This window comes from Acanthopagrus latus, chromosome 12 (assembly GCF_904848185.1).
Source record: "Acanthopagrus latus isolate v.2019 chromosome 12, fAcaLat1.1, whole genome shotgun sequence".
In the NCBI taxonomy this organism is placed as follows: Eukaryota; Metazoa; Chordata; class Actinopteri; order Spariformes; family Sparidae; genus Acanthopagrus; species Acanthopagrus latus.
In genome coordinates this window covers 25961362-25989213 of record NC_051050.1, presented here as the reverse complement: position 1 = coordinate 25989213, position 27852 = coordinate 25961362, and the positions used below count along the sequence as shown (strand labels likewise).

Below are 27852 nucleotides of genomic sequence, written 5' to 3'. Positions count from 1 at the left end.
ACATTTCATTCTGCTGGACGGGGTTTGACCAACGGATCAATAAACGTCTTTATCCACAACAGCCTAATAAATCATAAATTACATTTGTATTATTAATATAAAACTGCAAAGCCATGAAGTGATCCAGTGGGAGCAGTGCAGTGTAAAGTGCGTTACTCCCTCTGTAACGCAGTGAAGTAACGGACTGTAACTGTGGTAACACATGTAATCAGTTACCTCCACTGCTCTCTGAGTATCTGTTTGTTAGACTGAAACACGATCACACATCAACTTTTCACTGATAATCTCCATGAAACATGAAGTCTGAATCTGATGTGACAGCAGTGAACACGCGGCTCAGCGGACCGTGAACGCCTCGCGTTAATACTACACTACCCACAGCCCCCCGCGTTGAGCCGTGTTGTAGGAAATCCGCTTGCGGCGGATTATTGTAATCCGACAGAGGGTCTGGACGACACATCGGATCACGACAGAGCAGCAGAGCCCAGCGGCCTGTAACAGATGCAGCTCGTCCAAGAATAAAGGGATAAAGTTGAGATATGATCTGACGCACTGCTCGCTGCTCCTGAAGGCATCATCGGTGGCGGCCGGGCCGTTTCCTGGACCATCGATTCATCCGACACCCACTGACAGCGGCTCGGCATCACTGCAGCGCAGAGCACGGCTCACAGGAGAAGCTTTAATTCGTTAGTTAAAGACATCTCCCCCTTCTCCCTTCCCCCGCCAGGTTTAACTCAGCACGGCTCGGCTCGGCTCGGCTCGGTCGCACAGTCTGCGGAGCGAAGCGCTGCTGCTGACACATAACTAGCTAGCGCGGCTAGCTCACCCCAGCTAGCTAGCTAGCTAGCTAGGAAGGAATTTATCAAGTTTAGGCAGGAATTTAGCGAATTCTCCGACCCGCAGCCCGCCCGGAGGGAGGATGTCGGCCAAAGACCAAAACAAACTGTCCACCACGGAGCGACCCATCAAAGGTATGAGACATTTTTCTCTTTGTTTTCTGTTGACGGGTCAGGAAGTTAACGGGGGCTGCTGTCACAGCTAGTTGGCTAAATGTGAGCAGGGCAGCTGAACGCGCCGCTGGATGTCAATCAGCCCGCTAACAGTTAATTTACTCGGGGCTTTTTTTCTCTCTCTCTCTCTCTGTGGTCGAGCCCGATGGATCCCGGTGGATCCCGGTACTGACCGCCGCCTCTCCGCCCCGGGGGGACGGGTCAGGCAGCCGGGCGGTGCAAGTTAATCAATCCAGCGACTGCTAATGAGTTAGCGGGTTAGCTTAGCTGTCCGGAGCGCCAGATGTCAGCTCTGCGTTTGACATTCAACCGTTAACGTGGTTCAGGTTCACCTGGATCCGGTCTGCAGCCCGACCGCGGCCCCTCATGGCGGGACCTCTCGGTGTGGGGCACATAAACGTCGTGTGGTGCAACATTTAATGGTTGTGGATGTGAAAGCAACGCTGCAGTGTTGCACTGAATGCAGGAGGTGTGTGTGTGTGTGTGTGTGTGTGTGTGTGTTGGCCTGATTAAACAACCCCTCCCTTTCCAACAGCTGTTTTTTTTTTTCCTTTCGAAAATGACTTTCTGAAGACAAGAAAGTCTTTATTAAAGCAGCTGCAGAGACACTTCCCTCAGGACACCATGAGTCCAGGTTCAACACAGTCAGGCAGTTTATTAATCAATCGCCGTTTTCATAATCGATTAATTAACATTCTCTGACATGATCGGTTCTGATATTCTACACGATCATTTGAATAACTGAGGAAATCATCAGCAGATTGATAGTTATCGTTTTAGTCTCAACCCTAAAATGCCAAAATTCAGCTGGTTCAGGTGTTTGTGCAGATACACTCAAAAACACACACACACACACACACACACACACATGCGCAGACACACACACACACACACTCCTGTCAGGTTGTTGGAAGGACGATTTATTCTGGCGGGAATCATTTCTGAGCTCCATATTGTGACACCAATGTTGCACCAAATTCTGTGACCCAATTAGGTTTTTCTACCAAATTCCCTCTGCAAAGTGTCGATCTTTATTCTCCGTAGTGATCAGACTCATGGAGTGACAGTAACCCGTCACTGCGTCATCTGAGCTGCAACGATTCATCAATTCATTCTCAACTATTAAATCAATCGGTATTTATAACTATTTTTTTAACTGATTAATCAGTTTGTGTTTTTTTCAGCTGGTTAAATGTTCAGTTTTCCTGCTTTCTTTTTGTTTTTTTGTTTTTTTGTTTGTCCAAACAGTGTGGTTCTGTTAATCCTGCAGGTCAGCCGGTCCGAGCCTTCCTGGTGTGACTGTATCAGAACCTCTTATCCTCCAATAACACAATAATTAGTTAAAGTGGACAATAATCTTCTCATACAGGACGCAGTGATCCGGCTCGTCTGTCTGATCACTTTTGTTTTCTGTTGTCACTGGAACACGTTAGTGAGTCACTGAGGTTTTCAACCTTTTTGATGCTGTGACCAGCAAGTGGATCAACACCAGTACGGTCGACCACGAGGGCCGTCCCGTCTCTTCTGGGGGGGAGGCAGGAAGTGATGTCATAGCAAACCTACACATCAGCCGCTCACGCTGAACCATCAGAAGTTCAGTTAATCTGGTGAATCAACGATTCTGATCATTTCAAAGTACGATGACATAACGAAAGACCGACGATCTGTTTCAGTGATTCTTCTGTCAGGTAAATGAAGAAGCAGGAAATAGAAATACTTAAGGAAAGTACCTGAACATTGTACTTCAGAAGAATACTTGAGAAAACTGTAGTTTTATTCTTTTACTGTAAATTCATATCAGTCCTAAATATCAGTTTTCGGTCTCCTTGATCTGTAATAATCGGTCTTGGTCGAGCTCTGCTGTGGAGGCACCATGTTTGAACATCACAGTGAAATAAAGTCGATATGATTTGTTGCAGTAAAGCAGAGTTTGACCGTCGTGTCTCTGAGGACGCTGCAGGCCTGTTTGAGTTTACAGGTCCAGCAGACGCGTGTCAGTTATGGGGAAAGATGTTTGAGTCTACTTCCTCTTCTGTCACTCGCCAACACGTCGAGGTGTTGTGGAGGGTTTAATGACGATCCTGTCAGATCGACTTCAGGCTGAACACTGACTGTACAACAGGATGTGTGATCGCACTGGAGCCGCTGATTAAAAGCTAGAATAGATCCAGTAACCTGAGACTGTGCTTAAATTCTGTCAGATTATTGATTTAATAATTTATAAATGTCGTCTCATCTGGAGAAAGAGAGAGAGTGTGAACACTGACAGAAGTGGAGAGAGAAACAGAAGCTGAACTGCATTTATCAGTGAAGAAATGAAGTTTTCAAACTGGGACCATTAGTCAGTTTTTAGTTTTTACATTTCTCAGATTTGCTGCTTTTCTTTGTTCCTCAGTGAAGACGACAGTAAATGAAGAGTCACTTCAGTTTTTCACTTTAATTTGATGTTTCACAGATTCAACGATTAATATGTTACCTGTGATAATCATCATCAGATTAATCAATAGTTGAATTGAATCGGCTGAACATTTGTTTGTCTCCTGTTTGAAACTGGTCTCAGGTCAGTTCTTCTCCACTGTGGAGCTTCTGTTGCTGCTCTGACAATCAGTCTGTTGTTTAGATTTAACTGAATTTCATTTAATTATGAGACAGAAATGTCTCCTGTCCTGATGTGAGCGTTATGAACATATTTCACATCAGCACGTCGCTGCGTGTGATCAGTTTACAGCTTCAGTGTATAAAATGTTGTTAATCCTTGTTAGATTTAGTTAAACGTGAAAACCACAAACGTCATGCAGCCTCGCAGTGTGACGCTCACTGTAATTAACATCGTTTCCATGAAATAATCTGCTCATCGCCTCGAGTCGGCACTGTGTTTTAGTTTTAGTGAAGCAGCAGGTGTGTGTGTGTGTGTGTGTGTGACATGTATGATAGGATCAGTGTGTTAGGAAGGCTCAGGAGTGTAAAGCTTCAGGAGAGCATTACTTCATTAAAGCTGCCCTCTTAAGCCTCCAGGTTTACTTCCTGGTCGCACGTCTGACTGAGTATGTGCAGGTGAGCTTCTCTTGCTGACTCCGCCCCCACAAGTTCCCGCTCTGCCCGTGTACTTTACATTGTGATGATATCACAGATGTTTAGCATGGCTGTCGTTGGCCCGAGGGAAGTTTGTACAAGTGAGGCTGACTGTGTCTGCTGTGAGATAGTTAATGATTCAGAGAAGACAAACATGGTTTTTAACACACTCGAGCTGCTGCTACTCGTTGCTTTCATTATCAGATTATCTGCTCGTTAGCTTTCAGAAGGACTTTAATTGTTCATAGACATCTGAAATGGATAATAGTTAATTTCACGTTGACGTTCAGAGCTTCAGGTGTTGTTTGCTCGAGTGGACTCAGTTTGTAATTAAAGAAAGGCTTCAGATCATCACAGAGGAGACGCAGCGAGTGTTGTGGCCTTTTTATTAATGACATATTAGAATTTGAGGTGAAACGATTGACTGCAGATGAGCTGGCAGCCATATTAGTTATTAATTGTTCTAAATGTTTTGTTGTTGGACAGAATGAGACGACTGAAGATGTCAGCTCATGTTCTTGCCAACATTGATGGTCTTTTACTACTTTCTGATATTTTATAGACCAAACGATCCCTAAACTGATTCAAATTCTTATTTATTCACTTTCTGTCAATCGTCTGATCAGTGGTTTGATGATCCTGATGGTTCAGGTTCATCACTGCTGCCCTTTTCTCCCTGACACTGCAGCAGCGCAGAGCATCCTGTTGAACCTAGTCTGTGTGTGTGTGTGTGTGTGTGTGTGTGTGTGTGTGTGTGTGTGTGTGTGTGTGTGTGTGTGTGTGCACCGATGGATCTGCTCTGGCCTTCTGGCTTAGTTACCGATGGTAATCGAATCAGTCCGGCTGGCATGTGTAATGATTCTGTCCTCATCCATGATTGATGGAGCTGGACCTGACGACGCAGCACGTCCACTGGCCTGTCGTGGGCCCCACTGTGGAGCTCCGTCGTGGGCCCTGTCCTGTGATGACACTCTGCTGCGAGCTGCTACTCGCCCGGCTCAGTCACCGCGTTACACAGCAGTCACACTGATAGAAAGCGAAGCGGAGCATTAAGAGCTGAACATGTCGCTGCAGCAGCTGCTGGTTGATCATCTCTAAAGTTTTCTCCCATTTTCTGACTCATGGTACAAAAATCTCCACATCGCTGTTTGTTAGTGGCTCTCTCTGCACGATCTGATCAACTACAGTCATATTGGGATTATTCAGACCGATATGAAGACACGCTTGTCTCGATCCAAACAGTGCTATTAAAGTGGTTCCACCAACTGAGTTACAAACACGTCTCACTTTCTACAACTTCCATTAAAAGCTCCCCGTTAGTGAGTCCTTTAAAGATCAGAGTCTCCAGGTGATGTTTGAAGTGACCACACTTTGATTATTTAAATGTTTTGTACAGTCATATGTTGAATTTATAGTCAATAATCACAACTGAAATATGATTATTGGTCAGAATCTGATGTTTTGCTGTGATTGTTGAGCAGGTTGGTGCTTCGTGTTCATGTATCTGCCTGAAGACATCACAGATCATGTGGTGCACTTGAAGCCGGTTGTGAGTGTCTTTGCTGAAGTGCATGAAATGACTATACATCACCTCACTGCATACTGACAGATGACGGTGTATTAAAGTAATAACTGCAGCTCAAGTAGGATGAGCTCATAAACCACGCACACCTCCACATTCAGAAAGTATTTCAGAAGACACTTCGGCCCAGTGGTCTAGTTTAGTGTGTAACTCTGAAACCAAACCAGGTCGCACACATTGAGCCAATCACGTCGCTCCTCCTGAACTGGTTCATCAGCGGCAGCTCCGTTTGTTTGAAACCAGTCGGGCTTCACACAGCTGTGTGATCGGACAATGATTAGGAAGCCAGTGTCTAGTTTCTGACGAGAGGAAACAAAGAGCAGAGTTGTGAAACAAGGCGTCACAGATGCTGTAGGAAGTGGTATTCAAATAATCAACGACAGACGCGCTGGGACGGAGAGAAACTTTAATAATAACTGCACCAACACGCTCGATCACCAGACGCCAGTTTAATCAGCTTAAATACAACTCCGGTTTCAAACAGGGCTGGAAACATTCACCTGCCAAGTGAAGGATTCATTTATAGAAGAAAAGTTAGTTAAAGTCTTTCAGGAATAATTTTAATACCACTTTGAAGTTTGCTTGTTGTTGAACTTTGTCCCTGTTGGCCACCGTAGCTGTGTGGCCTGCAGCCAGTCAAATATAATCAAAACAGTGAGAGTTTCTATCAGACAGGCTGCTGCTGCTGCGTTTCTCTTCCTCTCTGGATGGTTAACCAGCAAACATGAGCAGGATCAATATTAGAGCAGCTTCAGACAAACACAGTATAACCATCAGAGGTGAAACAAACATCATCAGTGTGACGACGCGCTGAGGTTAAACAGGTCGAGCAAAGGGGAAATTAAAAAAACTTGTTAACTGCAGCTCGTCATGTGACAGCTGCTCAGTGGAGCTGCTGCTGAACGACCTCCTCACCGTGAGATATAATCATATATGATATTACATAATAATAATACTGATCAGGATGAATAATTATCTGCAGATCATCTTTAAACAGCGGTGTGATGAAGACGATCAGCTGACTGACGTGTCAGAGAATTGGGTTTATTTTCATTTTCTTTTTTAATTGACAGAATCAGAGTTTGTTCACAGAAACTACCAGATCAGCTTCTCTTATCATGCAAGAGTCTTTTTTAATGATGCTGTTTCAACGTGTTGTCTAATGAATGTAAACTGCAGCAGGAGCTGACAGTCTGAGATGATGCTCTGCTGTCGATACCAAACACGCTAAGAAAACAGAACAGTGCATAAAATAATCAGAGTAGAAACGTCCCACTGAGTTCTACATGCATCTTTAAATGTTTCAGATCATTAAGACGCAATTTAACAAGTTCCGTCAAACTGACTCTGTCTGTTGTTGGATCACTGAGACTGGACCGAGTGATGTAAACGACAGCCATCAAGACTCAAAATTCTTCATCAAAAGTGAAATCCAGTCATGTAGTGGAGAATGGTGACGCCTCTTCATTTGCATTGTATTTCACCTGATTTGCATTCTGACCCAACTGAGAAATTTGTATGTGGTTTCTGCGTCTTAAAATAGGCCATTATTTGCACACTGTAGACAATGAAGAACTCTGTGCTGCATATCTTAAAATAACCTGTTTTGAGTGTCACTTCGCTGCAGAGTCCAGTCTCAGCTTTGAGTCGTCAGAGCTGCGACACTTGAGCACACAGTCTTATTTTACATTAACGTGTAGAGCCGTTCTCACTACGATGTCCTGGAAGCTTCTCGTTGGCAGCTCAGCCGTTTGAAAAGAGAAGAAGGAAAAGCTTCTCTGTGAGTAAAGGTTTAATTGTTTAGTCTGTGAATTGAGTCCAAAGTGACGGCTTCACATTTCTTCTTTTGGCCAAACGACAGACCAAAACAGAAATGACAAAGAAAACCACCAAATCGTCTCGTTTCAGAAGCTGGAACCAACATTAGATGATGGATTGTCTTTTGATCAATTTATCGGCTGCTCGTTGCAGCAGTAACTGAGACTCTCCATTCTATCTCAGCTCTGATTTTCTCCAACATGCATGAAGCTAATAAAACAGACATTAGCTGACAGTAGTTGAAACAATCATTCTCATTTTCAGTGAATTTAAGCTCGTTAAGATGCTGCTAATGATGTCAGTCATGAGTAAAACACTTCAGATTATTGAAAGAATTCAGCTGCGGCTCGACGTCTTCGTCCAGGCTTCCTCCCTGTGAGAAGATGGTGTTTTCCAGGAATTCAGCTATTTGGTATTTCCTCCAGGGGCTGGTTTGTGCTGCCAAACTGCTCTCCTTTGTCTTCAGGTCGAGCCTCAACATGTCGTCACGGACTGTACGAGGAATTTCACTTACTGTGAGCTGATTCATGCAGATTGAAAACTGTGCAGCTCTGAGACCTCACTGACTGCTGCTGACGGTTCAGTGTAGGTGGAGGTCTGGGCGAATGATTATTCTCAAATCAGTGTCGACTGTTTTCAGCTGTCCAACACTGATTACATCACAGCTTAGCAGTAATAAGGTTGTAAAGTCCGTGACCAGGTTGTGTAGAATAAAACCACCCAATGTGGAAGTGACTGTTGAGGTTTATTAAAGATGCAATATGTGAGAATTTTAGTTGACAGAATTAAAAAATGAAAATGATGATGTAACACAATTTAAATCATGACGTCTGTGAGTTGTGTTGCAGGAATATCTACTGAAGTTAGCATGCTAACCTTTTAGCCGCAGCCCCTCCTGGTCCTCAGCTGCTGTGCTGGTGGTGGAAACACCAACACTACCATGATACTCCAAGCTCCCAGTCTGGACCACTAGATGCACGGCTAACTGAGCTAGCTAGCTAACAGCAGCTGAACTTGCTCTGAAGATATGCTGTCCCCTGGTTATATTGAGTATTACAAGCTACGGTGCCCATCAAGTGGAGGCTAGCAGTCTAAAAAGTTCAGGCTGGAATCAAATTACTACAATATTTCCCTCCAAAATGGAGTGAAGTGGAAGTATGAAGTAGCAGAAAATGGAAAAAGTCAAAGTACAGTTGTGTCAGGATCATGTTAAAGTGAAGTGTTTGAGTATATGTACTTGGTTCCATTCTGTCACTGGTTTTTTGTGTTTATGACACTGTGTGTTTGTTGCTGAATTAAGAAAACACTGTTAACAGACCAACGTGTGTGCATCTGTTTCTCTGTAGCGGTGCCATATCCTCCCGGTACTCGCCTGTCGGTCAAAGACCTGTATGTGGACGGGCGGCCCAGCGTGGAGGTGCTGAAGGCCCATCTGGTGAAGGAGGGTCGGCTGGAGGAGGAGACGGCTCTCCGGATCATCAACGAGGGAGCCGCCATCCTCCGCCAGGAGAAATGCATGCTGGAAGTGGAAGCTCCCATCACAGGTGAAGCCCCGACTCTTTTATCTTATCAGAAACGGATTTCCCCTCAGACTGAGAGTGAAGCGAGACAAAGACGTCTGTGTGGTCTGTGGAAACTGAGCCGGACTCACAGATCCACCCTGTCGCAGACGCAGCAGCTGCCCTCTCTGACATGTGGCTTAGCTTAGGTATCCAACCCTCCACCCTCTGCCCTCCGACTATTTATATCAGCGTCTGCTCCGTCCTCTCTGACTTATTGTTTCCATAGTTTCCTCTGTTTTGTCTTCTTTCTCTGCCACTCGAAAAACATGGTCTGAATTTTAGTTCAAAACATTCAAAAGTGAGCTGAACATCATTATCAGAGTGAAGGAACAACAGTGTTGATGTTCTGTCAAAGACGTCTGTGTACCGAAGCTAGCATGCTAACCAGCTAGCTCCTAATACCACTTTGTAACTGAGGAGCTGAAATGTCAAGAAAGGAAATATTGTGACTCCTATTTTCCTTATAAACACAAAAATACAACCAAATTCCAGTTTCTCTCCTAATTTTGGAGCTAACGACCAAATCATTTCTCACATATTACACTTCATTATGTGGATGATATTCTTCACTTCTGAACGATTGTTTGTTGTTTTCATCTGCACAGAAACTGACTGTAAGAAGTTAATCTGGAAAATGATTTATCGATGATCAATACAATAGTGTGCTGCAGCCCTGATTATTGTAGTTAACATAAAGGAAACGATTGCAACTTCTCAAATACATGTTTAATTTGTCTTGACGGTGAAGTGATTATTATTTTGGTTTTCAACAAAATGACACATTTAAATGTGAACTTGTACTTCATCAACCGTCCTGAGGAGTTTTCTCTATTTTGTAGACATTAAGATAATATTTGAGTTCATGCTCCAAATGCTAAATCAATTGAATATTGGGCAGATTAATATGTACTAAAAATAATCTGCATCAGATTGTACTCACTCACAGAAACCCTCCTCAGTGGAGATAAGAATGTTTTACACAATGTTTTCAGTCTCATTTAGATTTAGTACAGCATCATTACTGTTTTGGAGTCCAGATTACAGTTGGAGCAGTGAATCTACTGCCGAGCCTGATGGATCCTGCTGCCACAGATCCTCACCAGAGACCGAATGTGAGAAAATGACTAGAATAACCTTGAATGTTGCGTTTGTGTGTCCAGTGTGTGGAGACGTCCACGGACAGTTCTTCGACCTGATGAAGCTGTTCGAGGTGGGCGGCTCCCCCAGCACCACCCGGTACCTGTTCCTGGGTGACTACGTGGACCGAGGTTACTTCAGCATCGAGGTAGGCGGCGGCCTCGTTTGTGTTTGTGACATTTTGTCTGACATTTGACATTCTGCCTGTTGCTCGGCCTCACGTCGCTCTGCACAGCTCTTTGAATAGTGGTAAGAAATGAAAGGCTCACTGTCTGCTGCCTCGGCCTCCTGACTGCCACACTGTGCGCCCCACCCACCCAGACACACACACACACACACTGAGACACACAAGCGTACGTGCACACACACGCCTCGCATGTTGCCTCAGCCTCAGACGGCGTCCTGTTCCCAGGGCGCTCTGAGGGCAGGACTGGGTGTGTTTTGTGGATGGCATGACATTTTTATTGGCTGCTGTCGTGCTTCCTTGTTAGGATTAGTGGATATCCTGGAACACGATCTTCACAGCTCCGTCTGCGCCACACAGAGCTCCATTATCCAGCTTCAAACAGGGTCAGATACATTCTGGAGGAGCAGACGCTCCACTGAACCAGATTAATTTAGAAGTCATTTATCCTCAAACACGTTTTCCGACAGCCTCGGACCACCTGATGAGTGCAGGTCACAGCTCTCAGTGTTGGTCGACATGTTCCAGTTCAGGATCCAACAGAGTCTGAATGAAGCTGTGAATCAAATCCCACAGTGTTGGATCAGTGTTCATACTCTCTGTGACCAGCGACTGTCAGTGTGTTGATCAAAGCCGTATGTTGAAAATGGGACCTTCATGTTCGGAGCAACACTCTTCTTTTTAGACTTCCACGACGCTGTCATCAAAATAAAGAAAGTGTTGATTTGACAAATGTTAGTATATACTGCCGAGTGCAACATGAGTCAACAACCTTTTTAATGATGTTCCAGAAAATTATAAACTCTAAAATATCATTAAAATTTATTTGCCCCGTCGGGCCTGATTCTGGTGTAACGGGGAGACGTGGAGCAGGATGTGTGATAAAAACACTTTAACAGAGATTCTGACTTTAAAGTGAAATACTGACTGACTGGAAATGAAAATGAACCCAGATGAGTCACGTTGTCGTATTGATCCATGTGAAACAGTTGTACGGGTCACTTCCTGCATCATAGCGACTGATGTGATGATACGGAGGCATTTCTACAGTGTTCATGTCGTTCTTCTGGCTCCGCTGTGATCTGCTAATGAACAGCTGCTCGGATCAGAGCCGACTCCTCGTCGACGCCTTCGGAACAGAAAAACAACATTTAATTGAAACAGGTGGTTTGATGCAGCACAAATGATTGGCAGCTGAAAAGACTGTTTGTTTGGAGGTGACGGATGACGGCGTCGGTCTCGCTGTGCTTCAGTCGTGCAGGAGCTGCTTAATGATCACAGATACACATTCAGGAGTCGATTATCTCCTCAAACACGAATACTCAGAGGCAGAATGTGATGAAATCACCAGAATAAAGCTTTTAGATTCATGAGGCGTTCATTGTTCTCTGCTCACCTGCAGCAGCGTGTGACCACAGACCAGATGCTTCAACATCAGGACTGCACATGAAACCGAGCAGAAACTGATCAGCTGTCACAGAACATGTTGTTAAAACCATCCACACAGTTCTGAACACACTGATAAGGACGACTGGTTACTCCGTTACTGTGACCAGATCGTTCTGTCGGGTTGATTTAACCACTTCGATCCCTGTGATATTATCAGCAAGTCGTTTCTGAGTCTCAGCGCTGCCTGTTCTTGTGTCCTCTTCACTTCCTGTTGTAATGCAGAGTCATCATCGTCACACTGGATGTTCACACAGATCAGAGACGGGCTGATACTGATCGATATAAAGAAGCTTAGAATTGAACTGAGTAAAGTGTCGTTCAGCTCCGTATTTGACCTTTTACATTTATCAGACGCTTCTGTCCAAAGTGACTTACAGTAATTCAGCCACACACTGATGGTGGCGACCAGCACGTCAGCAGCAGTTTGGGGTTCAGTATCTTGCCCAGTGACAGTTAGACATGCAGACCAGGGGAATCGATCCCGCAACCTCCTGATTACAAGGCGCTGGCTCTACCTCTGAGCCACAGCCACATGTTGATAATACCATCCAAACAAAGCCCTTTCAGAACAGACCTGCATCATAACTGTGGTCAGACGAGTGTGTAATGATGGGGAGTCCAGTTCAGTAATCAGGATGAACAGGTCATATCAAGTTTCACATCACTGACAGTATTGATTTGTCAGCTCTATGATGAATTCCCAGTGATCAGATGAAGTGTTTCTGATTGATTCTTCTCCGTCTGTGTGTCTGCAGTGTGTTCTGTACCTGTGGGCTCTGAAGATCAACCATCCCAACACCCTCTTCCTCCTCAGAGGCAACCACGAGTGCCGGCACCTCACAGAGTACTTCACCTTCAAACAGGAGTGTAAGAAGCCGTGAAACAGTGTCTGGTTCTGTTCAGACCCGGTGATAACGTCCGTCCTGAGTGACCACATGATATACACAACCATCACTGAGACAAACAGACTGTTGAGACATGTTTCTACTCAAAGACAGAAAGAAGTTCATGTAGAAAGATTTGCTGAATTTACAAGAAGGTCCAAATAATGCAGAATGAGTCAGAGACAGAGTTTCACAGAGTTTATAAAGTGTCTCCAACTCAACAACTCACTAAACTGACACATTTGTTAAGGGAGTCTGGTGATAAACCCATTATGTTCACAAGAGGAGGGATGTTGGTCTGAACAGGAACTAATTAACACTGAGGACACAAACACTCCTGTCCTGTCCTGAGCTTGCTGTTTTAGTGTCTAGTTTGATATCTGTGTGTGTGTGTGTGTGTGTGTGTGTGTGTGTGTGTGTGTGTGTGTGTGTGTGTGTGTGTGTGTGTGTGTGTGTGTGTGTGTGTGTGTGTGTGTGTGTGTGTGTGTGTGTCCTGCAGGTAAAATAAAGTACTCGGAGCGTGTATATGATGCCTGTATGGATGCGTTCGACTGCCTGCCTCTGGCTGCTCTCCTCAACCAGCAGTTCCTCTGTGTGCACGGAGGCCTGAGCCCCGAGGTCACCTGCCTGGACGACATACGGAAGGTAAATATTCACAGTGGACAAGCTGACATCACAGAACCTGGACTCAAACCAAGTTGCCCACTAATCGAGTAGCTGTCGCAGCTTGAAGCCTTTCATGAAGAGCGAAGAGACGGAGATCCTCTTTATTCAAATACCAAACGTGACACACTTCGTAGAGACGTGTAGAGCAGCAGTGTATGAATTACAGGAATGGACAACTTGCAGAATTAGCATGTGTTCGTCTCATAATGTAAACGGTGTGTGTGTGTGTGTGTGTTCTTGCAGCTGGACCGGTTTAAGGAGCCTCCAGCGTTCGGGCCGATGTGTGACCTGCTGTGGTCGGACCCGGGGGAGGACTACGGTTCAGAAAAGACCCAGGAACACTTCTGCCACAACAGCGTGAGAGGCTGCTCGTATTTCTACAGGTACGACCGTCTGTCTGTCTCTCTCTCTCTCTCTGTCTCTCTCTCTGTCTCTCTCTCTCTGTCTCTCTCTCTCTGTCTCTCTGTCTCTGTCTCTCTCTGTCTCTCTGTCTCTGTCTCTCTGTCTCTGTCTCTCTCTCTCTCTCTGTCTCTCTCTCTGTCTCTCTGTCTCTGTCTCTCTGTCTCTGTCTCTCTCTCTCTCTCTGTCTCTCTCTCTGTCTCTCTGTCTCTCTCTCTCTGTCTCTCTCTGTCTCTGTCTCTCTCTCTCTCTGTCTCTCTCTCTGTCTCCGTCTCTCCGTCTCTCCGTCTCTCCGTCTTTCTCTCTGCTGCTGGAAATGTTTCCACATTTTAAAAACAGACAAAAAGCAGCTCGCTCTGTTAATCTGAGCTGATTAAAGCTTTTTACAAACAATGGCTTATCTCTGGATAAGTGACCGCCGGTTAAATCCGCTGTCACACACATACTGAAAATAAATATTAGCATTCTCTGCTCTGTCTTAATATTTGTACTGAATTTGCAGTGTTGACACCACATGGAGGTCAGCGTGAGGGGAGAGCAGCTGCTGCTCTAAAGCCTCTTTCATCCTGCGTTAGTTTGTTTTAGTAGCACAGCGTTTAAATGATTCATCAGGAAATTACACTAAACGCTGTGTTCCTCTAACGCCTCTAATAGATCCGTCAGTGATTACTGTCTTCGCTTTATTTGGCTGGTTGTGCTCTGAGCCGGTATTAAAGCCCGTCCAGATCGTTCCTGGTTTCTTTAGGTTCATGAACCATGAGCTGCTGTCGGACCTGCAGCTGGTCTCACACGTGTCGGGCTGATGTCTGAATCAAAGTCATGGAGGAAGAAGTTTGTTGTGCGTCACATGGAGTAGACATCCTGTCAGAGTTATTGTAGAAGAGTCTTCAGAGTCTGTACCAGAGCTCACTGATTACTAACTTCTTACTAACGGTTTGAATACGTCCCAGAACAGACAGCAGACTCAAACAGCTCCTTACAGAAACGATAGAAACGTCTTGTACATGTCGGTCCGGCCTCGCTCCTTCTTCTGTCTCATCCTTTTTTATTCGTCTTCTTGCGCTGCTGTCTTCTTTGTCTTGTCTTTGTTTTTGATGTCTTCTTCGTTGCTGTCTTCTTCTTTGTCTTCATTGTCCTCCTTTTGTGTCTTCTGTCTTTGTTGTCTTCTTAGTCCTGATCTTTGTCTTTTTTCTTCTTTGTTGTCACCTTTTGCGTCTTTTTCTTAGTTTTTTTTTGTCTTATCACGTCATCTTCTCGTCTCGGCTGTTGTCTTCGTCTTTCTGTGCCGTTGTCTTCTTCATATCTTTTGTGTCTTATTTGTTGTGGTCTCCATTTTCTTCTTCTTTTGTGTTTTATGGTGTTTGGCGTGTATGATGTTGCATGACCACGGTCTACTGTAGCGTCTCCTCCCACACTGGACGGCAGGTGTGAACAGGTGGATGACGTTCATGTTCCTGAGTGAAGCTTCGTGTGTGAGATGTTATCCCAGCCTCTCCTGAGTGTGAAAGCCTCGACCTTAATTGATCTTTAATTTTAGCACTTGAAAGCGGCTCTTGTTCTTCTGGAGCTCTTTCCTGTCACAGAAACCAGAACCAGCTGAGCTGTGGGAGGAACATTTGGAACAACATGGAACTGAACTGTCTGTCGGCCAAACTGGCACCTTCCTGTGTGACAGCACACGTCTCCTGATGTTCGTTGGTAATAACTCTCAGCTCTGTGTTCTTTCAGTTACCCGGCAGTTTGTGACTTCCTGATGAACAATAACCTGTTGTCTGTAATACGAGCACATGAAGCCCAGGATGCAGGGTGAGTGGTTTCCTTCACTGTTTTATAATATGGTGTGTGTTCTTACTATATTGTCATTAAGATTCAAGGCGAACACATCGAGGGAACCAGCCGCTCACCAAATATAATATATGAAATACGCGTACAGCTTCAGGATCTGTGCTTTCTGAGGTCGGGAGGTTCTTGTCTAAATACTTTTCATCGTTTTGTGAGCGGAGAGAAAATGATGAAGGCTGTTTGCTGAGCTGGGCGAGTCCTTTAAAACCTTAAAGCCCTTTTTTAGTAGTTTACACACACACACAGTGATTTTTGATGCAGTGCACGACCTTATCAGACGTCTCTCATCCTCCAGACATTATAGTGTTTAATATTATAATAATCTCGTCCTTTTCTTATTATCTCTGATGTGTCATCTTGTCTTTTTTATCTCATCTTTCCGAACACAAACAAAACGTAGAAGAGCCGTCTGATCGTCTGTATTAGGCAGTAAAAACATTCAGATATCGATGAGCCGGTCGGTTACACACACACACGTTTGTAATCATCATTTAAATCACTTCACAGATATATTTTATAGTTTAACTATAAACTGAAACAATAAACCTCACTGGGAATTTAAAGCAAAAGCATTTCTTTCAGCATTATGATGTTTAAAAAAGAGTTTTCACATCAGGACACATTCACAGCAGTTTCCAACCAACTCATCAGTCGGGTTCTGAGTTAAGAAGCTAATTATCAGCACAGATTTGTTGTATCCACAACCGCCATGATGGAAATACTGTCGAACTCTCCAGACGCTCATGTCATCGTCAAAAACTACGATGAGAAATGTTCAGTGTGAAAAATGGATTTGTGGACAAATGAAGTAAAGCAGCCTGTTCAAAAGTAAAGACAGAAAACTCAAAGCTGCTTTTTACTTCTTTAGTTGTTCGGTAGGTTGTCAGTTTAATTCTCGTCTTCTTAAACAGCCTCAAATGTTTTAATTATAAAACAGTCAAACATTTTATATTATTTAAACAAAGTTTGTGTCCACGAGATCTCGCAGAAAATGTTCCTGTCGTCTCTGAAGCGTTTGTTATTACGTGAAAATGACGTGAATAAATCGTTATCACCAGAAAAACAGATGAAAACACACATCTGACCCCTGAATGTGACTGTTGTTGTGCCTGACAGACGGAACTAATGGATGAGCCAATTAGCTGACTAACAAACTGAGCAAAGTGCAGCGATGAGGTTGTTAAAGGGCCACATTTGGCTCACAGGTTGTCAGTTGAAAAGGTCTGAAGTGAAGTTTCATTCATCAGTCTGCAGAGGATGAAGTGTGTGTGTGTGTGTGTGTGTGTGTGTGTGTGTGTGTGTGTGTGTGTGTGTGTGTGTGTGTGTGTGTGTGTGTGTGTGTGTGTGTGTGTGTGTGTGTGTGTGTGTGTGTGTGTGTTGCTGCGACGCATCAATAAAGTCTTAATCTTCACCTGTGAGTGTAAAAGGTGTTTCTCTCTCCCTCAGGTACCGAATGTACAGGAAAAGTCAGACGACAGGTTTTCCCTCTTTAATCACAATCTTCTCTGCTCCCAACTACCTGGATGTGTACAACAACAAAGGTGAGACAAGTGACGGATGGAAACCATGGCAACAGCGCTGAAACCTTGAGGCCCTGGCAACAGGAGACAAGAAGCGCATCATGAAGTAGAAAATGTTAATGTGTGTGTTTTTGTTCTCAGCTGCGGTGCTGAAATATGAGAATAATGTGATGAACATCCGGCAGTTTAACTGCTCCCCTCACCCCTACTGGCTGCCCAACTTCATGGACGTGTTCACCTGGTCTCTGCCCTTCGTCGGAGAGAAAGGTGAGACTCCTGTCAGCCGGTTTGAGTCAGTGTGACAACATGCTGCTAATCAGAGTCATTATGGAACAGGTGAGGTTGTAAACGAGTCAACACGGATGTTAGCGGTGGGAATCTGCACTCAGCTCACATTTTAATTTGATTACGATTCATCTTGATGCATCTCACACACCTGTCACAGTGAAATTAGCTCGTAAAGACAGACAGGTAAACCTGCGAATGATCAGCAGTTCACTCCATTCACACTGCCGGTGGACGAAGTTGGAAAAACAGAAAGCAGCCGATCATAAACCTCCTCAGACGACTTCCAGGAAACACTAAACCTGTTTTAATAACGTTCACTCTCAGCTTAGACCACACAGAAGCTACAAGCAAACCTATTTTTCAGTCTATTATTTTTGTTTTTTACTTATTTGTTTGCAGTCAGATGGAAAGCTGCGTTTTTGCATGATTAGGTCTAAAGAACAAATACTCGACGATGTGCCGATCATCAGGAGATAATGAACAACTTAGACGCCTGAATTGTTGGTGTCCGTCTATCAAATGTTTATTCACACCTTCCAGCCAATCAGACGAGAGTATTCACCAAGACCGTGTTGTAAATATAAATAAAGTTCTTATTATTTAAAGTTCAGACTTGTACACACTGTGACCCGCCTCAGGACACAAACATTACAAAAACTAATCATGAATCCGTCTGCAGTTCATCACACGTTGTTCTGTTAGACGTTTTGTTTTCTCGCAGCAGCTCAACTTCCTGAAAGAGTCAAACATCCAAACAGTCGATCAGCTGGACAGTAACGTCAGCAGCACGTCCTCAGTTCACCACGAGTCACTGAGCTCATTTTCTTCTTCACGGCTGCAGACGTTAGCTTCAGCTGAAAACTGCAGTGTTACCGGAGTGTTTAAGTGTTCTGGATGGAAATTAACACCTGTAGACGTTGTAGCAGATGTTGAAGTCAATAACAAATCAATCCCTGATCTAAGACAGGAGTCCACATCACAGCTCCAGTTTTCTAGTTGAATTCTTCCCACGTGCTGAAAAACAACAGCTGGCTCTTTCTGTCTGATGCTCGGCTCTGAATGAAACCTAATTATACAACGCAATATACAAAGAACTCATCATGATGTTCCTCCTCTGATACTGAAGCTCTGTCACGAGATGCATTCAGACTTTCTGTGGAGCTTCTTCGCTGTCCGTCTCCAAACACTCGTCTGAAACTTCACAGGGAGACTCGGAGATGATTTGTCAGCTCGTGATATTAAAACATGTGACGTCTTAAATCGTAATCAGATGAAATTCATCACTGTGCATCAGATGTGAAACACATGGTACAATAAATGGAAACGTCCAGTCAGGCTAACGAGAGATTTGAATCTCAACATCTGTATCGTTTGAGGCTCGCTGCTCAGAATGAGAAACGTGAAGGTTTAATAATAAAGAATATTCAGGAGAATTAAACTGATTTCACGGAGCAAACGACACGATTTTAATGTGTTTGATGAAGCTTTTTAGCAGATTCTCTAATGAGATACGTGAGGATTAGCCTGTTAGCATCGACACAATGATCAGTTGTATTTCTGTGTAATGAGAGCAGCAGGAAATTATTTTAATTAGCACTGATTTAACACCAGCTTCAAAAATTAGGTGATTAATTAGTAGCAGAAAATGTGAAATGATGAATTGTTTCTGTCAGTGTCACTCACCTCGACCATCAGTGAGACAGTCCTACAGCTCCTGCAGTTACTGAAGTTATTATCTTTGTAAGTTTGGTCCTTTAATCTTTTTATTTTTCACTGGATTGAGTTTAAATGTGTCCTGAACATCCAAAAGAAACTATGGCAACTTGTTTCTCATTTAGTGTTTTGCTGAATGATTACAGTAAAATCAAAATGACTAAAATTAATAACAGGAAGTCATTTTTTTTATCTGCTGCAGATCTTTTAAAATTTCCTGCTGAAAGTGTTGATATTTGTTGTATGTGTATTAAAAAATTCAAAGATGTTACGATATTACTCCTTCATTGTTAAAATTAGAACTCTTCACTGATTGTAATCTCACATTCAGTTTTGATGTCGGGGGAAGATATTTGTGCGATGTTGACTTCAAGGTTCCATCAGTTCTACAGAAGTTTTAACAATGAAGTGATGTGAGAAAAGTTCTGTGTTTTGGTTGAGTTGGACTGGAACGACTCGTACGACGGTGAACTGAATCTCTTTTGGCTTTCACAAGTCCTGAAAACCTCATGAAGAAAATATTCCTAACTGATTATTGTAGATTAGGTGAAGCTCCGTGGATGTTTTCCTGTGTGTGTTTCTCATGTTGTTGTGTTCTCACAGTGACGGAGATGCTGGTGAACGTGTTGAACATCTGCTCCGACGACGAGCTGATGTCAGAGGGAGACGACACGTGTGAGGGTAAGAGGATGTGACACCTTCTTCACCAGCATGTCGCTAACAGATACATTCAAAAGCTCGCGGAAGTTTCAACCTTCTCAGCTTCAAACTGTTTATCAGAGCTGGTGGTTTCAGCTGGTTCATAGCGACGCTTGAAGAACAACCTGCAGACACGTCTGATCAGAATCACAGCAGTTTATCACCTTCATGCATCTTCTGTTAGGTGACAACATGTCGGTCCGCCGCTGACTTCCTGTCTGTGGCTCATTGGTTTGTCTTTAAAATCACTCAATACGAATATAAAGTTTCATGTTTTAAAGGTTCAGATCACTGTACTCACTTGTTGGGAACTATATCCAGCAGCGGATGAATCCCCATTTGTTTTGTTTGAGATAGAAAACTGTCGGTGTAAAAACTGGCCTGCTTCTTTATCACTGAATAGAATTATCACAGTTCAGTTTGAGGAGGAAATGAAACCCTGAAGGAAGCTGCAGCGCTGACCAGAGAGCAGCTGAGGTTCTGCTGCTGCGTCGTTCTGCCACTGACCGCAGAGCCCACAGTCGACTCGTGTGTTAAACACATTTTTCGTCGTTTCTGTTTCTGTCTTCGTTCTTGGCGTTCAGGTGGAGCTCCAGCTGTCAGAAAGGAGGTGATCAGAAATAAGATCCGGGCGATTGGAAAGATGGCCCGAGTCTTCTCTGTGCTCAGGTGGGTGTTACTTCTGATTGTTGGGTTGAATTTCACATGAATATGAGTGTTTTTGAAGATGGCAGTCAGTTTGATTGGAGCAGCTCAGAGGTTTAAATCCTCCTGTCACACTGCTGAGAGTTATTCTGACGTCTTTGAGCACTTTGTCTGATTTCATTCATCTGAAAACTTCCTTCCTGGCTGTGAAAGAAGGATTTGTTTCTTACTTGATGTAAAAACTTTACTGTAACGTGTTGGACAGGGAATGTTGTGTTCGAGGCGGCAGGCTGCTGAAGAGTTGCTCCTCAGCTTTGTAATATTTCTGCGTCGCTCCACTTCAGTTTAAGGCTAATGACTTTCTCCTCCTGTAACACGCGTCCTCTTTTAATCTGGTGGAAGTGTGTCACAATCATTTGTCCTTTAATGACCAACGATCTCGTTCAGAAAATGTCTCCCAGTTATTTTAAGGCCCAGAAAAGCAACACAGGCTCGTCGTCTGCAGCTCCACACGTCGTGTTCGTTAGATTGTTTTATTTTAGTGAAGTGATAAACGAGTGTCCTGCTCCACGCTCACTTAACGAACGCAGGATTAGTTCAGTTACCTGCAGTCCTGCACTCTGCATCTAAATTCAGTAAGTTAGTTGGTCTTAAAGGAGCAATTCGCCCAAACATGTTAATCCAGTCATCCTCTCCTCCTCCGATGACGTCTACAGAATATTTCTGGAGCTTCACAGTGAAACAGTTGATTTAAAAACAAAGTTCTGCAGTAACTTACACCTGATGGAATACGAGGCTCATGAGATTAAAAGCGTTTTGACACAACATGAAATCATTTTGAGACCAAATAAATAAACTTAAACTTTAAAGGACGCAAAGACAATCTCATACTGATTTACTTTGTAATATGATTATAACTACCAACAAGAACTTTTAACAGAGTTATATCTTTATAAGTATATAATAATAATAATAATAATAATAATAATAATAATAATAATAATATATAATTCAGCTCAATATGATCAGTCAAGGAGACGCTGATGTCGCCATGACAACAAGTTAGCTGATGGTTTCTCTGAAATCCAAAATATTTCCTGAATTATTCCCAAGAACAGAGAAAACATCTGAATCGTGTTTGTCTCGGTTGCCATGGCGACGAGTAATGTTCATGAAGGAGGTGTCATGGGAAGGTGGGAAATGTCAAAATAAAGGCGCATCTTAAAGATGATGATATGGATCCATTCTGCTCTGATGGATCATTAACTGTCAGAGGCAAAAACACAGGATATATTTGAATCACTGTTGATTGTCAGGTTATTGATCAGGCTGACGTGTGTGTGTGTGTGTGTGTGTGTGTGTGTGTGTTGTCAGAGAGGAGAATGAGAGTGTGTTGCAGCTGAAGGGTCTGACCCCGACAGGAACGCTGCCTCTGGGAGTTTTGTCCGGAGGTCGGCCATCTCTGGAAAGCGGTGAGTGTGAACGCAGCCGAGCATCGCACAATGGAAGGACACACTAACACGGAGTCGAGCTAACACTAACTCCCTGCGCCTGCACTCACACCAAGAGACTAACACTCAAACACAAACACACACACACAATCATGGAAATGTCAAGAGGTTTGCTCTCCTGAAGGACCGGCCTGTTCAAACATCTCCACCATGCTGCCCTTTACAGAGTGGAGCTGCCTCACAGGATCATATCTGGCTTTTAACTGAAACACACTGATCAAGTTTATCAGGATGTAAGTGTTTAGATTTATAGCAATATGGAGTAATCTACAATTTAAAGCATTTAAATTTATTTAAAGACAGTTTAGTGATGCTCAAACTGAAGAAGCTGAAGTCGCATCTTTATTTAAACACTTTCTGCAGATTTAAAGGAGTTTTTGACTTCTAGTAGCTCCGCCCCTTCCTGTTCCTCACATGACCTCACTGATCGAACCTTTATCTGGTCGTGAATAAAAACAGATAAAGTATTGATCCTAGGCTAGCTGAGCCGAGCTAACTGAGGCTAACCCTGGGCGGCATGGTGTAAACATGTCCACACATTTGATCCCTTTAACAAACCCTGATCTATATCATTATTATCATGATTATTATTATTATTATTATTATTGTTATTGTTGTTGTTGTTGTTGTTATTGGATGATGTAGCTCTACTCACACGTCTGTCTCTGTGGTCACTTCCTGGTTGTTTGGCGGGGGGGCGGGCGGATGTTTGATGGTTGATGACATGTTAACAGACTGACTGATTGATGAATAACGTGACTGACTGAATGCATTGATATATAACGTTCCCACTCTCTCTCCATTGGTTTTTCGGCATGGCACTTCTACTCACGCTTACACAGCCACCGTAGAGGCAGAAGAGGCACGAGGTACGCATCCGTCCATCTCTACCATCTCCACTTATCTCCTGGTATCTCTGTCTGGGTCATTATTGTGATGCTTCTCTGGCTTTGAGTCCGAGGCGTCAGTGCGTGTGTGTGTGTGTGTGTGTGTGTGTGTGTGTGTGTGTGTGTGTGTGTGTGTGTGTGTGTGTGTGTGTGTGTGTGTGTGTGTGTGTGTGTGTGTGTGTGTGTGTGTGTGTGTGTGTGTGTGTGTGTGTGTGTGTGTGTGGTTCTGGAGGAATCTCAAAATTCACCCAACAGAGAAACTGTTTTTAGTATCTCAGTGTTCAGTTTATTAGGAACTGTTAGTTAAATCTATAAAGAGTCTGATAAATAATGGATCCTGTCTATTATTGTGTCCACTCTGTTTCCATCAATGAAGGCAAATTGTTGAGAAAACTTCTCTAAGACTGTATTAGACATTATTTTATAGGATTAATGAGACGTTAATGACTCATCATAGAAAACAATTAAGAGCCTAAATGAACTTCATCCACATTAATATCAGTGAAATGTCCCTTTAATGAAAGTCTGTTTCTTTGTCTCCATGCTGTCCTCGTCCTCCTCTGAAGTAAGTTCTCTCTCCTCCCAGTAGTCTGATTACTTCATGTACCAGTAATGACACCAGTTAATGACTCTGTTCAGAAAATACGATGAAGGAGTCGTGAACACTGAAATGTTTAAATTGATCTCAGAGTTTTAAATACGAAGGATGAAACTAAAGTGAATCAGAATCAGGAGAGTGTTCAGGTTCTGTAAGTTATTGATCTCGTCCTGGTGTTGTATTATCAACTTCATCAGCTGGAATCTCATGATCAGATAATAACGATCATTTATGAACTAATGCAGACTGACGACAGCGTTCAGCTTCAGTCAGACTGATGTTACAAACACACGCGTCTATTAACACATACTGATATTTATTGACCTGAACATATTTCATCTAGACTCGTTAAAGACTCAACAGAACCCACCAGTTCTGTTTCCTTCACACATTTTATAAATGAAGTAGGCGACAGCAGGCAGTGAGTTCAGCGTTCACACTAAACGATGATTAAAACTGATCTGGTGTTGTGTTCAAACTCACCTGAAGATTCCCGTGTTCACGTCCTGAGTCCAGAGCAGCTGAAGTCAGGACAGTTAAAGTTTCTGTGGACTGGAAGTCGAGTATTTGAGTGAATGAACTCAGTTACATTCCGTCAGTTTGTCTCTCATACGTTGTGTGTTTCCTCGCAGCGATTCAAGGCTTCAACCCTCAGCACAAGATCCAGAGCTTCGAGGAGGCCCGAGGTCTGGACCGCATCAACGAGAGGATGCCGCCGCGCCGCGACAGCAAGCAGCACGAGGTCGTCCCGTCCCCCAACAACCTGCCCGCCAGCACCGGGCCGCCGGACAAGAACGGAACCAACGCACAGGCCTGAATCCTCCCCCGCTGCCCCCCCATCTCCCCTGCTTCTTCCTTTCCTTCCTTCCTTCCTTCCTTCCCTCCTTCCTCCTTCCCTTGCCCTCTTCTCTCCCTTCAGAGCAGGAGAAGAGGCGGTTCAGTCGGAGCGACTCTCACCACGCTTAATTTATTTTATCATCGATTAAATATCATAGTTTAAGACTGAACAGGATGGAATCATTTTCTAACCGGGAGGACGACACCTTTCTGTCAGCGGGAGGAAGTGACGCTCATTACGACGCCGTGTTCGTGCCCACACACACACACACACACACACACACACACACACACACACACACACACACACACACACACACACACACTGCATAAATCCATCCTTTCTTATGCCAATGATAGTGTGACTGAGCTCTGAGGAGCGAGTATTGACATTTATATGATATAATTATGTATATTTTAATTGTTCCCTCTTTTCAATGTGATGTTTTTTTTTTTGTTTTTGTTTGTTTTTTTACAACACATAGATTTAGAGCGGGGGGGTGCAGAGAGAAAGAGGGAGAATTAAAGGGTTATTCCGCTCTATTATAACAGTCAGTCACTATTATTGACGGACAAAATCTTAACTCGCGGCGTCGAAGCTCCGCGAGTCAACGTTTTCATGTCGAGCAGCTCGGCTCCTGTTTTTGTGGCTTCAGACGTCGTTTCTGTCTCTTCTGATGACAAACAGCCGACACAGCGTTAAAATTAACACGAGCGGTCAGACAATCAGAGCGCCGTCGAGGACACGCCTCCTGCAGCCGCGAGAGCTTTGCATGCTGGGAGGATTGTGAGCGAAATCAGGACGAAGTGAGGAGGAGCGTCACGACTTGGACTCAGTGAGCTTTCAGATTTAGTGATTGAATGACAAGAAGGATCGATGATTCTGAGCGAGTTCAACGGGAGAAAACTAAACTGTGTTTCTGTCACTGAACGCTGACAGTTTGTAAGAACTCTGACCTGAAGATCTGTTGATCTCTGTGAGTCCAGCTGTGACCGTCTGACAGTCGCAGAGCCGTCGGTGCTGAAAGAAGCGTCTAACTGCTCTCAGATCGAGTACGTCTTGATATTTAGACTGAAGCAGCTTCGTCACGAGCTGCAGGATGAAACGATGCGGACGAGCCGGTTCTGACCCGCCAGACTTCCTTAGTGACGTCACGTGTTCCCCAAATATCAACTCAGCCAGTCTGAAGTTTGTGTCGCTGACGGAAACAGAAACGATGGTGAAGCTACAAAAATAATAAACCACGACTGAAACTGACAAAATACAAAAGAAACGAGAAAAAAGGTTCAATAAGCAAATACGTCGTTTAATGCACCAAAAATAAATAATCATTTAGTTTATTTGAAACGCAAATGTGCATTTAAACAAAAAACAGGTGCTTCAGGATCATACGAACAGAAACTCACATTTGCCTTTGTGTTGCTTCAGTCGTCCATATAGAGATAAACGTCTTTATTCATGAATACATAAAAAAATATAACAACATTTTGAAATAAATATAACGAATTGTTAGAGAAGTTAAAACAGAAAGATGAACTTGGGTCATGTCCTGTAAGTTAATGAACGCCTGCCTTTGCTTTGATGATTCTTGGTGCATTAATGTTACTTATTGATCCTTCTGAGTTTCTGTCGTCAGCTTCAGTCTGAACCTCCTGACAGCAGCAGGAGGAGACTGAGGTGTGTTGGGTGTCGGCGCCGGTGCGTCTCACCCGGGTGGGTTTGATTTGACTGTTTTGTTGTTCATTTCTCGGGAGGTGGGCGGGTGAAGGACGAGGCCTCATTCTGACTTCTGTTCGGCTCTCAGAACATATCTCACAGAATGTACAGAAACGGTTTAAAGATAAAAAAATCAAGACTTTTTTCTTTTACAGCTAAATTTGAAAAAAAAAGAAGAGAGAACTTTTTTGTCAGTACATGTATTGCGAGGCCTCTCATTTATGTAGATGTTTCACTCCATTCAAATAAAAAAGAGAAAAGTTGGGCTGCCTGTGTGTCTGTTGAATGCTGCTCAAGGACGCCGGCTGCCAGTCACGGGCGGCGTGGGAGGTGTTGCTTTGTGCGGCTCCATCCAGCGAGGAGACGAGTGGCATTGAAACATCTCCAGCTCGCCGCTCTCGTGTGTGGGCCCAGATGTTCCTTAGCAACACGAGCCCTCCACATTATTACCTGCAGAGACAGAAAAGGTTGATGAGGATGAAAAGGAAGCCGTGGGCCTGAACACAATCGCAGCGTTACACACTCGGTCACGACGAGGTGTGAACGAACCGGCGCAGCGTGGAGGTGTGAAGCTGTAGTAACAAACACGAGGAGGAAACATTACAGACGGATCAGAGCCAGCAGACGTCCGTCATCCTTAGGATCTTTGTGTTTGAGTAACAAGGACGCCAGCAAAAAAAAAGCTCTGTTTTTTATATTAATATCGTTAATACAATCCTTTAAAAATGCCTCATTTTCAACATAATCCGTTTTTTCATCGACAATCTCACGTAAAGTGAAAATTGTCTTCGTTTGTCTCCTGGAGTCATCAGAACTCATCAGAACTCATCAGAACTCGGACCGTTCTGATGATGTTTCACAGCTGCACTGACAGAAACGACTCCGTTAAAGTCGTTATAATAAAACTAACAGGAGGAAACATTAAAATCTCACATCTGCAGGTTTAACGTACGTACGGAAGCCCTGAGGGGTCAAACCTGAGCAGAATAATCTCTCCTGTGTTCGTGATTTCTGACTTTCTGATCCGGCGGGAAAACAAAGAGAATTTATAGGTGGAAACTTGGAGAATGAAGTGGAGAGAAAAATTCCTAAATCTTCTTTTTTCACATGACTTTTTTTTTTCTGTAGAGAGAAAAAACATAAATTCTTTCTCTCATTATGATTTTTGAGTGATTTTAATGTGAGTGATGAGAAACATCAGCAGGATTTGAACTCAGCTGAAAGAAAGAAACTCCAAAGTTTTAGAAGAAGCTTCATTTTAACTGAAATCCTTCAGGAATATCATATTTTTATCTCTGACCTTTGTCACCTGGAGGTTAAATGAACAGAATGAATCAGTCGGTGTTGATTTGAACAGCTGGTTTTTGCTTTTGGTTCCTCGAAAGTGTTTAAAGAGTGAATTTGTAATAAAAGTAAAAAGATAAAGTGATGAAACATTTAAACGTTGCCTGGAGAGGAAAAGGAGAGAAAACTGGACTTTTGGATTTTGGTGTTTTTAATCTGAGTCACATGAAGAATTCATCCAGCGACTTTACAGTTTACAGGGAAGCTTCAGCTTCATTTGAGCTGTTTTTAAAATCAGAAATCTGCCAGAATTGAAAAATGATAAAATAAAGACCTGAGACAGAAACTCTTCCTGGTTTTAAGACTGTTTAATTTCAGAAACAAGAAGTTCGTTACAGTCTTTAAACTGGTTAATGCTTCATTTTAACAGAAACAGTTAAGATATAATCCTTTAAAATGTCTGTTGACACAATCAGTCGTAAAATAAAACTATTTTATTATCGTTCAGTTGAGTTGAAGAGTCGACGTCCCCACGAAGAGAATCACAG

At 43.5% G+C, this 27852-nt stretch overlaps 1 protein-coding gene across 2 annotated transcripts; it reads left to right on the top strand.

Moving 5' to 3' along the window:
• Positions 1-239: 239 nt before the first annotated feature.
• On the top strand, positions 240-26283 carry ppp3ccb (protein phosphatase 3, catalytic subunit, gamma isozyme, b). Of its 2 annotated transcripts, none has more exons than XM_037116754.1 (14): positions 240-971; positions 8829-9026; positions 10205-10329; positions 12570-12681; positions 13198-13343; positions 13608-13747; positions 15492-15569; positions 17052-17146; positions 17267-17392; positions 19730-19807; positions 20410-20494; positions 21845-21942; positions 22824-22850; positions 24108-26283. In XM_037116754.1, exons 1-14 carry the CDS (start codon positions 920-922, stop codon positions 24281-24283), a joined length of 1536 nt encoding a protein of 511 aa, XP_036972649.1. In that variant the 5' UTR covers positions 240-919; the 3' UTR covers positions 24284-26283. The 2 variants fall into 2 exon arrangements, with proteins under 2 accessions (XP_036972649.1, XP_036972648.1); XM_037116753.1 differs by having other exon boundaries at positions 247-971; positions 24099-26283.
• The last annotated feature ends 1569 nt before the right edge of the window (positions 26284-27852 follow it).

What these genes read in the sequence shown, in the direction of transcription:
- ppp3ccb (XM_037116753.1), top strand. Translation starts at nt 920, where the DNA reads ATGTCGGCCAAAGACCAAAACAAACTGTCCACCACGGAGCGACCCATC. An exon ending in GAGGTTACTTCAGCATCGAG is followed by an intron (nt 10,330 to 12,569) that starts GTAGGCGGCGGC and finishes GTGTGTCTGCAG; the next exon opens with TGTGTTCTGTACCTGTGGGC. An exon ending in AGAGGCAGAAGAGGCACGAG is followed by an intron (nt 22,851 to 24,098) that starts GTACGCATCCGT and finishes GTTTCCTCGCAG; the next exon opens with CGATTCAAGGCTTCAACCCT.